The 14,243-nt window shown below is 39.8% G+C and overlaps 1 protein-coding gene across 1 annotated transcript in view; it reads right to left on the reverse strand.

The window, feature by feature from the left end:
* CCHCR1 (coiled-coil alpha-helical rod protein 1) overlaps positions 1–14,243 on the reverse strand; it is a 78,752-nt gene that overhangs the window by 48,947 nt on the left and 15,562 nt on the right. Inside the window, 3 exon segments of the mRNA XM_036767124.1 lie at positions 38–150; positions 305–411; positions 499–611. Of these exon segments, the coding sequence (XP_036623019.1) occupies positions 38–150; positions 305–411; positions 499–611 (333 nt within the window).

Genomic DNA, 14,243 nt, shown 5'->3' on the forward strand with positions numbered 1-14,243 from the left:
GTGGAGGGGGGGCCCCGGAACGGAATGGCCTTCCTACCTTGAATAGTGCGGACCCGTCGGGAAGCATAACCAAGTCGGCTGTTGAGGCTAGGAAGCTGAGCTACAGCCTCCTCCACCTTAGCTACCTGATCCTGTAGCCAGCTTTGGGAACTGAAGGGACAAGACAACATCAGCTACCCCAAGAACAATCTTCTTTCCTCCCTTCCAAAACCTCCTTGCCTTCTGGTCCCTTCTCACACAAGACCCCTTGACAGAGAAGACAAGAACAACGAGCTCCTGTCTCCCCCCTCCCCATCTAGAATACCTGCTCACAGCATCAGCCACAAGCTTCACGTGCTCCTCAGCCATCTTTCTCTGCTGCTGCTGCCACAGCTTGGCATCCTGGGCTCGGTACAGCTCCCCCTGCAATACCTGGAAAGGATGGCAATGAGAGAAAAGTTCTGACCAGAGGCCATGATGCTTCAGCTCATGCCTCCTACTCTTTTCTCATGTACTCACCTTGCTTTTAAGTTTTTCTACCTCCACTTCAGCAGCTTTGTCCCGCAGGGACTGATGCAAGATGGCTGACTCCTGGGCACAGGATGCTACCTCCCCTTCAAGTTCTGCCACCTGGGATAGACAAGAAACAGAGTATATATTCTCTTTCAAGGATCTGCCCTTTCAATTGATAACAAGCATTTACTATATGTCGAGCTCTGTGCTCGACATACTGGGGATGCAGTGAATGGGAGATGGGGGGGTAGGCCTCCTACAGAAGGTGGGATTTGGAGGAGGTAGAGCCAAGATGGCAAAGTAAAGGCAGGGACTCACCTGAGCTCTCCCTCAAAACCTCCAAATACCATTAACTAATGACTCTAAAAAAAATTCGAATAGAAAAATCCACAAAAATATGTTGTGAAACAATTTTCCAGCCCAAGACAGCTTATAAGGCCAGCAAGAAGGGTCTTTTATACCAGGGTGAGAGAGAAGCACTGTCCAGCACAGCCCTGGCACAAGCAGACAAAGAACAGGCCTTGAAGCCACGGAATCAGCAGCTGCAGGAGCTGCTTCTGGAGCTCTCAGCCCACAGACAGGAAAGGGGTCAAACGACTTGTCAGAAGATTACAGGGGTCTCTTTGCTAACCCTTAGGCAGAACTCTTGCTTTCTCCATATCCTGATCTAGATCACAGACCTAGGTGGCAGTCCCAGGGCAAGAAGGAGCGCTAGAACACCACAGCTTGTGGCTACAGTGGAACAGGGACTCTCCTCATAGTTCCAAGGCAGAAAAGAGTGCTTGTGGTCACTTACAGACCAGAACACAGGCTGGGAGAGGAGTAAATGCACCTCTCCTTAGATCATACCACCCTGGAAGAACTAGAAACTTATGGGTCCCTAGAAGTATCTCTGAATACTCTGAAAACAGCACAAAACCCCTGAAGCTAGGGACAGTGCACCCTCCACCCTGCAAGCAAAGCCCTATTTTAACAAATAGTTAGAGGTCAAGTAATAGGCTGGGAATATGGGCAAACAACAGAAAAAAATTCTGACCATAGAAAGTTACTATGGTGACAAGAAAGATCAAAACACACACTCAGAAAAAAATGAAAAAGTCAAAGCTTCCTACATCTAAAACCTCCAAGAAAAGTATGACTTGGTCTCAAGCCATGAAAGAGCTCAAAAAGGATTTCGAAAATCAAGTAAGAGAGGTAGAGGAAAAATTGGGAAAAGAAATGAAAAGTGCTGCAAGAAAATCGTGAGAAACAAGTCAACAGCTTGGTTAAGGAGACAGACAGACACACACACACACACAGCTGAAGACAATAACACCTTAAAAAACAGACTAGGCCAAATGGCAAAAGAGGTCCAAAAAGCGAATGAAGAGAAGAATGCCTTAAAAAGCAGAATAGGCCAAAGGGAAAATGAGGCAAAAAGTTCACTGAAGAAAAAAAAAAATTCCTTAGAAAGTAGAATTGGCTAAATGGAAAAGAAGGTTCAAAGGCTTACTGAAGAAAATGATTCCTTAAAAATTAGAATTGAACAAATGGAAGCTAATGACATTATGAGAAATCAAGAAACGATAAAACAAAATTGAAAGAATGAAAAAATAGAAGACAATGTGAAATATCTTATTGGAAAAACAACTGACTGGAGAATAGATCCCAGAGAGGTAATTTTAAAATTACTGGATTTCCTGAAGGACATGATCAATTTTTAAAAGAGCCTAGGCATCATCTTTCAAGAAGTTATCAGGGAAAACTGCCTTAACATTCCAGAACCTGAGGGTAAAACAGAAATTGAAAGAATCCACTGATCACCTCCTTAAAGAGATCCCAAAATGAAAACTCCCAGGAATATTATCACCAAATTCCAAAGCTCCCAGGTCAAGGAGAAAACATTGCAAGGAGCCAGAAAGAAACAATTCAAGTATCATGGAGCTACAGTCAGGATAACACAAAATTTAGCAGCTTTTACATTATAAATCAGCACTTCTTCCACTGTGGGCAGCGACCCCGTACAGGGTTGTATAACTGAATGTGGGGGTCATGAAAAATCTGGCAACAATAAAAGATTTCTGAACATGCAACACCCAAAAATTAATTTAAAATCAAACACATAATGAATCTCAGGCGTTTCTGGCAGCACTTGCCTGTGATGCATCACAAAACTTCACTGCAGCCTTGGTTCTAAAGACACATGGGCACTTTGTACTGTGCACGGTATCATGCCACACAAAACCAATGAATGCTGCCAGAACACCTTGGCTCAGATCAAGGCTGTTATATTTTATGAATTGTAGAGTTTTCATTGTACACACACAGTTTTCTGCTCTTACAGAAACATAATAGTTTAATTATGGAAAATAAAGACTTTTAATATTTTCCTACTGTCACTCCTCAGCATGTAAGTATCAAATTAGTATACCCTTGGATTGCATTGCGTTAGAATGTTTGATTTTTAAAATTGCTGTTATCTCCTTCTTTTACAGAAACAGAAGTGTTTAACTGCGGCAGGTAAAGACAAAAGCCCTTTAACAATATTTCTCCACCACTACTACCCATTGCATAAGTGTGAACATCAATTTTTTAAAATAAGCACAAACAAATGTAATTTTGTAAACTAAAGCTAGTATTTTTTGAGAAGATATTAGCAATATTTTTCAGTTATGAATAAGTAGCTAAATTTAGACAGAAGAGGTAAAAATACTGATGAGAATGTTGCAGAGTCTTCGCTACCAGGTTGCAGTACACCTAAGTTGACAAGAAAAAGAAAATATGTGGAATCATTTTTGCAATATAGAATTACTTGTACTAATGATGATGGTGTGGAAAAACCTCTTGGCTTAATTGTCATGAAGTTTTGGCTGTGGGGAGCATGAAACCAGCCAAATTAAAATGACATCTTAATACCAAGCATGCAGTAAACTACAATAAACCAAAGGAATATTTTGAACAATATTTAAAATCTTCAAATAAAGAAAAACAATGTTTTGAGAAATTTGTTATTGTCTACCAAAAGTATTTACTTGCATCTTATGAAACCTCTTATTTAACTGCAAAAACTAAAAAGCCCTACACCAAGGAAAAGATCTAGTGCTAACTACTGCTATTAAAATGTCAGAAATAATTCATGGGAAAAAGTATGGGGATGAAATTCATAAAATTCCTTTATTGAATGATGCTCTTTCCAAAAGAATTTCTGAAATTAGTAATGACCAATTCCAACAGCTTATTACCAGGCTTAAAGACAGCCCAAAGTTTGCAATTCAGTTAGATGAAACAACTGATATTTCTAACATGCCACAGTTGTTCTTTTATGTAAGATATGTTTATGAAGGAAGCATGCATGAGGAATTATTGTTTTGTCACCCTTTGGAAAGGCACATGAGAAGATATATATCTTAATGCTTATTACTGCATACAGAGGTAAGATGGCTCTCAAGAGGCTGACGTTTAAACAGATTACTGAAAATGAAAGGTGAAGCTGTTATATTTTTGACTGAGCAGAAATCTGATTTTGTTCATTTTTTTTTCATAACGACTTATGGCTTTCAAAACTGTATTATTTGTTGAATTTTTTTTACAAACTCAATAATTTAAACATGTCACTTCAAGGAAAAAATGTTGACATATTTATGTTAAAAGATAAAATTGAAAGTTTTACTTATAAAGTTAACATATAGAAAAATAGAGTGAGGGGCAGCTAGGTGGCGCAGTGAATACTCCAGGGCACTGGCCCTGGAGTCAGGAGGACCTGTGTTCAACTCCAACCTCAGACACTTGATGCACTTACTAGCTGTGTGAACTTGGGCAAGTCACTTAACCCCAACTGCTCTGCCTTCTCCCCTCCGAAAAAAAAGAATGGAGTAGAAATTTAGAAATGTTTACAGCTACAAGTGATTTTATAATTGAAAATAACCTTCCTAAAGATTTAATTGTAAGAGTTATGATTGATCATCTGAAGTACCTGGAGACAGAGATTCAGAAATACTTCCCTTCAAATTTTTATTCTAAAAAACTAAGTTGGGTTCATAAACCATACTCAATTGAAATAAAAACATAAGTCATCTGCCATTAAAAATTCAAAAAGAATCTCCTGAGTTATGAAGTAACACAGGTTTAAATCTTGAATTTCCTAAAAAAATCATCAAATGAATTTTGGTTTGGGATTAGGAAAGAATTTCCAACAATTTCTGAAATGGTCCTAAACATGCTTCTGCCATTTTGTACTATGTGTTTACACAAAGCAGCATTCTCAGCATCGACAATTATAAAATCAAAATATCTATCAATCCTGGAAAACACTGAAGATGTTCTACAATATCTGCAGTATTCCAACAAGATTTAATTCTTTATGTAAAAATATAAGTACATCCATTTCATTAGTATGCAAATTTGTTTTCACCTTTAATAAATGGTAAAATAATACATATATGTATATATATGTATGTATATATATCAAAGAATTGTTTTAAAATAAATTTCCTTACATGTTATTATCAGTAAATATTTGACTTGCATCCCTATTTTATATACCTATATACCCAGGGTCACATAAAAATTTCTCAGGCAAAAAGGTGCCAAAAGCAGAAAAAGTTTACGAAGCCCTGGAATGTGATATTCCAGAGAGCAAAGGACCTAGAACTAGAACCCAGAATCACCTACCCAGCAAAACTGAGTATATAATCCTTCAGGGGAAAAATTGACATTCAACAAAATAGAGGAATTTCAAGCATTCCTGATGAAAACATCAGAGCTGAATAGAAAATCTGACTTTCAAATACAAAACTCAAGAGAAGCACAGAAAGGTAAACAGGAAAGGGAAATGATAGGGGACTTAATAAGGTCAAACTGTTAACATTCCTACATGGGAAGATGATACTTGTAACTCATAAGAACTTGCTCATCGTCAGAGTACATTACAGGAGTACATAGAGACAGAGGGCACAGGCGTGAGTTGAATATGAAGGGACAATATCTAAAAAGATAAAATTAAACGGTGAGAGAGGAATGTACTAGGAGAAAGGGAAAGGGAGGGAGAGAATGGGGTAAATCATTTCACATAAAAGAGGCAAGAAAAAGCTTTTACAGTGGAGGGGAAGGCAGGGGAGGTAAGGAGGGAGGGAGTGAACCTTACGCTCATCAGAAATGGCTCATACACATTTAATTGGATGTAATAACATACAAGCTCAATTGGGTATAGAAATCTATCTTACCCTACTGGAAAGTAGGGGGGCAAGAGGATAAGAGAATGGGGGAGGGGAGGGTGACTGATAGAAGAGAGGACAGATTGGGGAGGGGGTAGTAAGAAGATAAACGGCTTTGAGGAGGGACAGGGTGAAAGGAGAAAACAGAATAAACAGGGAGAGCAGGGAATAGGATGGAGGGAAACACAGTTAACAATAATAATTGTGAAAAAAAAATTTTTGAAGCAAGTTTCTCTGATAAAGGCCTCATTTCTCAAACATATAGAGCAATGAATCAAATTTATACAAAATAAGAGCCATTCCCTAAATGATCAAAGATATGAACAGTTTTCAGATGAAGTAATCATATCTATAGCCATATGAAAAAATGCTCTAACTCACTATTGATTGGGGAAATGCAAATTAAAACAATTCGGAGGTACATCCTCATACCTATTGGAATGGCTAATAAGACATAAAAGGAAAATGACAAATGGTGCAGGAGATGTGGGGAAAACGGGGCATTAATGTACTGTTGGTGGAGTTGTGAACTGATTCAACCATTCTGCAGAGCAAGATTTGGAATTATGCCCAAAAGGCTATAAAACCATGCGTACCCTTTGACCTGGCAATACCAATATTGGTCTGTATCACAAACGAGATAAAAAACAAAAATGAAAAGGACCTAAATGTACAGAAATATTCATAACAGCTCTTTTCTGGGGGCAAAGAATTGGGAATTAAGGGGATGTCCACCAATTCAGGAAAGGCTGAACAAGTTGTGGTATGTGATTGTGATGGAGTACTATTTGTGCTACGAAAAATGATGAACAGGATACCCTCCGAAAAGCCTGGGGAGACTTGCATGAGATGATGCAAAATGAAATGTACAAAGTAACAGCAATATTGTAAGATGATCAGCTGTGAATGACTTAGCTATTCTCAGCAATACAACTATCCAAGAAAACACAGAAGGACTTATGAAAAATGTTATCCGTCACAGAGAAATTACTGATGGTGTCTGAATACAGCTTGAAGCATACTTTCTTTGCTTTATTTTTCTTGGAAGTTTTTTTTTTTGGTCTATGTTTTCTTTCACAACATGACTATTATGGAAATGTTTTACATGACTACATATGTATAACCTATATCAAACTGCTTGCCTTCTCAATGGGGGGAGGGGTGGAAAGGGGAGGAAGGAGGGAGGGAATGTGGAACTTGAAGTTTTAAAAATGAATGTTCAAATATTATATTTACATGCAACTAGGGAAAAGTAAAATACTAAATAAAAATGAAGGGAAAAAAAGAAGGTGGGACTTGAAATGAGACTTGAAGGAAGCCTGGAGGCATAAATGAGAAGTGAAAAGGGAGGATATTCCACATATGTGGAACAGCAAGTGAAAAGACAAAGAGATAGGAGATATGTCCTGTTCAAGGCACAGACAGTAAGCCAATATGTGTATGTGTATGTGTGTGTGTGTGTGTGTGTGTGTAAATTTTTTTTGCATGACACACTTTTAAGTTTAATCTACATTATTAACATTTTCTCTATCACTTCCTTAACTCAAGACAATCAACAAAACAATAAATTAAAATCTATGATGTGTAAAGTGCTCACACTAAAAATTTAATAGGCTCTTGCCAACCAGTCCAAGGGGGCTCCCACACAATCCTGTTATGTTCAGAGGGTAACTCTGAACTGACAAGTTAAACAGAACTGAACTGAACTGACAAGTTAAAATGAACCTCAGAGGTCATCTTGCAAAGTACTCTGCAGACTTTAAAGTACTACATAACCTCCTTCAATTGTTAATAACAATAACTTATGTAGTCTAGCAGTTTTCAAACTGTGGTCCTCTGTGGGTCCTCAAAACTCTTTCAAGAATGCCTGAGGTTGGGGGGGAAGGGGAAAGAGCCAAGCAGGGACTTGCTTAAGCTCCCCCCAAACCCCTCCAAAAACCTGTAAAAAATGGGTCTGAACAAATTCTAGAGCTGCGGAACCCAGGAAATAGCAGAGGGAAACAGATCTCCAGCCCAAGAGAGCCTGGATGGTCACCGGGAAGGGTCTATCACACAGTGCTGGAAGCTGAGCCCAGCCCAGAATGGGCCGCACCAGGACAGACCTGACCTGGAGTCAGCCTGCCGGAAGAGGTCTTGGGGCCATGAAACAGTAAGCTGTGGCAGTTACCAGACTTCTCAAGCCACAAATGCCAAAGAGCAGGTTAGGGGAAATTTACGGGATTGAGTTCAGAGCAGTCCAACCACCAGCTCTTGGGGTGGAAGAGATCGTGCGGCAGTGGCGGTAGCACCAGCAGGAAGCTCCTGAGGTTGCCTCCAGAGCACTAATGTCAGCAGCTTCTCGAGTCCCTGGATGACATGGTGGGAGGAATCTAGCAGCAGATCAGAGCAGGAATGCAAGGAGCACTTTGTGGGCACAAAGGAAGATTCTCTTGCTGTGCCCTGCTTGGATATGTATTGCACTCCTGGCTGGCGTTTCTTGGGGGAGGAGGAGCGCTGCTGTGACAGAACCTGGGGTGATGGTGGAATACAAGTAGCTCTGAAAACAGCAGTGCTTGGACCCTAAAGCTTGGCACAAAGTACTCTCTGCTCTACAAGTAGTCATATCCTGACAAAAAGCTCAAGGGTCAAGTAGTTGACTGGGAATATGAACAGGCAGCGAAAACAAACTCAGACTCAAACTCTAGGTTCCTTTTTTGGTGACAAAGAAGATCAAATCATACAGCCATAAGAAGTAAACAAAGTCAATAGAGCCTACATCAAAAGTCTCCAAGAAACATATGAATTGGACTCAGGCCATGGAAGAGCTCAAAAAACATTTGGAAAAGCAAGTAAGAGAAATAGAGGAAAAAATGGGAAGAGAAATGAGAGTGATGCAAGAAAACCATGAAAAACAAGTCAACAACTTGCTAAAGGAGACCCAAAAAAATACTGAAGAAAATAACACCTTAAAGAATAGACTAACCCAAATGGCAAAAGAACTCCAAAAAGCCAATGAAGAGAAGAATGCCTTGAAAGGCAGAATTATCCAAATCGAAAAGGAGGTCCAAAAGACCACTGAAGAAAATACCACCTTAAAAATTAGATTGGAGCAAGTGGAATCTAGTGACTTTATGAGAAACCAAGATATTATAAAATAGAACCAAAGGAATGAAAAAATGGAAGACAATGTGAAATATCTCATTGGAAAAACTACTGACCTGGAGAATAGATCCAGGAGAGATCATTTAAAAATTATTGGACTACCCAAAAGCCAAGATCAAAAAAAGAGCCTAGACATCATCTTTCAAGAAATTATCAAGGAAAACTGCTCTGATAATCTAGAACCAGAGGGTAAAATAGAAATTGAAACAATCCACAGGTCGCCTCTTGAAAAAGATCCTAAAAAGAAAACTCCTGGGAATATTGTTGCCAAATTCCAGAGCTCCCACATCAAGGAGAAAATACTGTAAGCAGCCAGAAAGAAACAATTTGAATATTGTGGAAACACAATCAGGATAACACAAGATCTAGCAGCTTCTACGTTAAGGAATCAAAGGGCTTGGAATATGATATTCCGGAGGTCAAAGGAGCTAGGACTAAAACCAAGAACCACTTACCCAGCAAAACTGAGTATAATACTCCAAGGCAAAATATGGACTTTCAAGCTTTCTCAATGAAAAGACCAGAGCTGAAATGAAAATTTGACTTTCAAATACAAGAATCGAGAGAAGCATGAAAAGGTAAACAAGAAAGAGAATTGATATGGAACTTACTAAAGTTGAACTATTATATTTACATTCCTACATGGAAAGATGATGTGTGTAATTCAGGAGACCCTTCTCAGTATTAGGGGAGTTGCAGGGAATATAGACAGAGGACACAGGATGAGTTGAATATGAAGGGATGATATCTAAAAAAATGAAATAAATATAAAGGATGAGAGACAAATATACTGAGAGAGGGAGAAAGGGGGAGATTGAATGGGGTATATTATCTCGCATAAAAGTGGCAAGAAAAAGTGGTTCTCTTGAAAGGGAAGAGGGGGCAGGTGAGGGGGAAATGAGTGAATCTTACTCTCATTGGATTCAACTTGAGGAGGGAATAACATACACACTCAATTGGGTACCTTACTCCACAGGAAAGTAAGGGGAAGAGGATAAAAAAAAGAGGGGATGACAGAAGGGAGGTCAGATATGGGGAGGAGGTAATCAAAAGCAAACACATTTGAAAAGGGACAGGGTCAAGGGAGAAATTGAATAAAGGGGGACAGGATAGGATGGAAGGAAGTAGTTAGACTTTCACAACATGAGCATTGTGGAAGTGTTTTGCATAATGATACATGTGTGATCTATGTTGAACTACTTGCCTTCCTAAGGAGGGTGGGTGGGAAGGGTAGAGGGGAAAGAATTTGGGACTCAAAGTTTTAAAAGCAGATGCTTAAAAAATAAAAAAAAATTTTTTTGCATGCAGCTGGGAAACAAGATATATAAGGAATGGGGCATACAAATCTATCCTGCCCTACAAGAAAATAAGGAGAAAGGGGTTGGGGGGATGGGGTGAAAGAGGGGAGGGCTGACTGGGGAACAAGGCAATCAAAATGTATGTCATCTTGGAATGGGGGGGAGGGTAGAAATGGGGAGAAAAATTTGTAACTCAAAATCTTGTGGAAATCAATGTTGAAAACTAAAATATTAAATAAAATATATACACATATCCAAAAAAAAAAAGAATGCTTGAGGTCAAAACTATTTTAATAATAGTACTAAGATGCTTTAATTTGTAATAAGATAAATAGTGCTAGATATTACCCAACTAAACAAAATCTCTTTGGAGTCCTCAAAAATGTTTAAGTGTAAAAGGGTCCTGAGACCAAAAATTTTGAGAACCACTGAGCTAGCCTTATTCTTACCCAAAGCAAATTCCATTAACAAACATCTTGAGCAGTGGTCTTCTGACTCTGAGTCTACTATCACAAAGTTCCTCCTTAGGAGGCCCATGTCCTCAAAAGTCAAGGTATATCCAAAGGCCCCTTAACATCTTCTAATAAATATATTTTATTTTTATTTTTTCAATCAGAAAAAATCTGCTTTCTCACCCATCCTCCCACCTCACCAACTGAGAACTAAAGAAAAACAAAACCCATTACAAAAATGTATAGTCAATCAAAACAAATTCCCACACTTGTGAACTGATCCAGCCATGCTGGAAAGCAATTTGGAACTATGCCCAAAGGGCCATAAAAATGCACATACCCTTTGACCCAGCAGTACCATTTCTAGGGCTGTTTCCCAAAGATATCACACAAGTGGGAAATGGACCAGTATGTACAAAAATATTTACAGCAGCTCATTTTGTGGTGGCAAAGAATTTGGAAATCGAGGGGATGCCCATCAATTGGGGAATGGCTAAACAAATTGTGGTATATGAATGTAATGGAATACTATTGTGCTATAAGAAATGAGGAGCAGATGGATTTCATAATAACCTGGAAAGACTTATATGAACTGATGCTGAGTGAGGGGACTAGAACCAGGAGAACATTACACATGACTACAGATACACACATAGTATCTGTAAGAACTAACTTTGACAGACTTGGCTCTTCTTGGCAATGCAAGGTTCAAAGACAGCTCCAAAAGACTCACGATGGAAAAAGCTATGCTCGTCCAGAGAAAGAATCGTGGAGTCTGAATGCAGACTGAGGCAAAATATTTGCTTTCCCTTTTTTTTCTCCTTCTTTTTTGGTTTTGTTTCTTCTTTCTCATGATTCATTCTATTGGTTATAATTCTTCTTTACAACTTGACTACTATGTAAATAAATTTAATTCGAAAGTATATGTACAACCTACATTGGATTACTTGCTGTCTTAGGGATGGGGAGAAGGAGGGAGAGAAAATGTGGAACTCAAAAACTTCCAGAAGTGAGTGTTGTAAACTAAAACTAAAAAAAAATAAAAATTTTTTAAAAAGAACAAAAGAAAAAGAAGGGAAAAGTTAACAAGAGGAAGGTGCATGAAGCCCCAATAGTAGGGATAGATAACATAGATTGTTTGAAATTCACAGGTATTAATCAGAATCCTTTTGTACAGAAAGCTTTTAGGAATTACCATATGTAAGGGGATAATAATGGAACTAATCTGTTACCTTTGGCTACAGGAGGATGAAGTAAGCAGTATCCCACTGACTCTATGTGGCCTAGTGGACATGGACCCTGGTATTTGCTTAGAGACTGTATGAGAAAGAGCCAAAGGAAGAAGTAATGAAAACAGCAATAACAGTCAGAGACTTCCATGCTTATCATAGCACTCCCTTAATGGTTCCTCGTAGAAATATAGTGGTGAAACGCCTCCTCCTGCTCATAAGCGCCTAATTCAGACACCACTAATTGGGAAAACAGGGCACCCTCTTTCAGAGGTGCTGGATAAGATTTCACAGTTAAGTGACTTAAGGGAATGGGGAAAAGATAAATTTCCTCAAGACAGAAGAACAAGTAGCCAGCGGATTCAAAGTCAGAATAGATTAGCAAGGAAGGAATTGTTTACTGCTTTATTAAGCACAAGGATAGATTTTGGAAGAATAGATGGTATCCCAACTACCCAAAAAAGGGACTTAATATTAGACCAAATAGGGAAGTAAGAACTGCCCCTACAGATCCTCTTGAATCATCGTATCCAAGTTTGTTACACCTTCAGGGAGAATAGGAAATTGGCCAAGCCCCGGCTCAGATTAAAGAAATATACAACGGTAAGGAAAATAGGAATTATTACAGTTTTAGTAGGTTCATGGACTCCAGAAGCACGGCTGACCCTATATTTACCCTGCTTTTGGTTGTTGTCTCCTTATTCTTTTTGGCTTTTCAACTTGCTTGCTAGATTTGTTTCCTGCAGGTTTGGTACCCTCTACTTACAGAGCCTGACGGCTTGAGCTGGATGTCAACCCCTGTCCAAGACTATGATGTGTATCACCCCTGGACCTGGCATAGCCAAACTCTGGATGCTGGCTAAAGAACTGACCCCTCGAATGGGACCTCTCAGGGCAGGAACAACTCTACACCCAATCTCAGTAGCTACAGAAGAGATCTTCACCCCTTACCCCAAGGGATTTTGGGCCCCATTCATTTGAGGGGGGAATGATGAGGAGGTGCTTGTGTTTGAGCTCCACCCTAATAAGATATTGTTTTATGTGTTTATTTTGTGTTATCCCCGTTATATTGTTGTACAATTCTGTTGATACTAATTACCCCTAAATTCCCATTGACTTATGTAATGGACAAAAAAGGTCTTGGGGCCAAATTATTATTAATGGAATGGGAAGATCTTTCTTGCCCATTAACAGGCCTATGTGACCTGCTTGAGTCACATGGAAGCTTGAGTCACTTGAGCCTGTGGTGTGAGGAGCTTGCTGAACAGGTGGAGCAAGAAGGGGTGGAGCAGGAAGTTAGAGTAAGTGAGACCTTGGTGAGAAAGCAGAGGAAAAGAGCAGCTAGCGTGAGTAAGAAAGGAAGTGATTTTGCTTACAGGAGTTGGTTTGGGGGAAAGCCTGACAGAGGGAAGGCTTGGAGGTGGAGGTGCCCCCTACATCGATAGATTTCTTTAGAATTTAGAGATTTAGATTTACAGAATTTATAGATTTCTTTGTTGCTTTGAGGGATTTGGCTTTCTGGTGTTTTGGTTTTGTCTTCAATGAAGATTCTGTGACATCTTATGATTCAAACCTGGCAATATGCCAGCATATCCATAGCAGCCACTGTGGGTATCGCATTGGCTGCCACCATTCCCTGCCACCATAATAGCTCTTTATGATGGGATTCTTTTTTTGTTTGCTCATTCTTCCAAACTACTTCCTAACTTCAGACTTGGTGTTAGGGCTGGGTTCTGTGGTACTTCTAGGAGGAAGGCCTGGGCTCGTCCTGCTGTTGCTTTCTTGGGGTACTCAGTATTGTGTTATTCAGGGACAGACTGGGAACCTACAAGCATTCAGTACTCCCAACAGGGTCTAATCTGGGGCAAAGTCTAATTGCTGCCCCGCTAGTCTGAACTCTGCAAGTTCTTGACCTGAGACTTCATCTAAGCAACAACGGACAGGTGCTGGACTCAGATCCTATCAGCCAGCTAGAAAGCTCTATTGGTTTAGTGGACAGAATTGTTGACTCCCTTTAATTTTGCAACTCCTACCCAGATTATTCCTCTGCAGGCTGGGTTGCATGCTAGAAGTGAGAAACAGCTCTGTTCCTGGGGTCTAAGCCTTTACTTCTAAACTTCTTCCTTTCTACCCATCTGGGAACGCCATCTCAGCCCTAGGTCCCCTTCTCAGTCCACTCTGGAACTACAACCCAGAACTAGGTAGTGGGCTGCCAGATGCTGCCAATTCCTACCTGTCTCTGTCTTCATGCTCTGGTATGGATCTAGGACCTCCTCTTGCCCTGGACCATAGCCTCACCCTGGGCTCTGGAATGTTCCATACATAGCATATTCCTAGCCCAGCTCCATCCCTACTGTCAGCAGACCTCTCTTGTTTCCCTGTGATGACCTGGGCAGACCAAATCTATCACTGTGGCTTTCTCTGGATTTTCCTCATCAG

Source organism: Trichosurus vulpecula, chromosome 7 (genome assembly GCF_011100635.1).
Source record: "Trichosurus vulpecula isolate mTriVul1 chromosome 7, mTriVul1.pri, whole genome shotgun sequence".
Lineage (NCBI taxonomy): Eukaryota > Metazoa > Chordata > Mammalia > Diprotodontia > Phalangeridae > Trichosurus > Trichosurus vulpecula.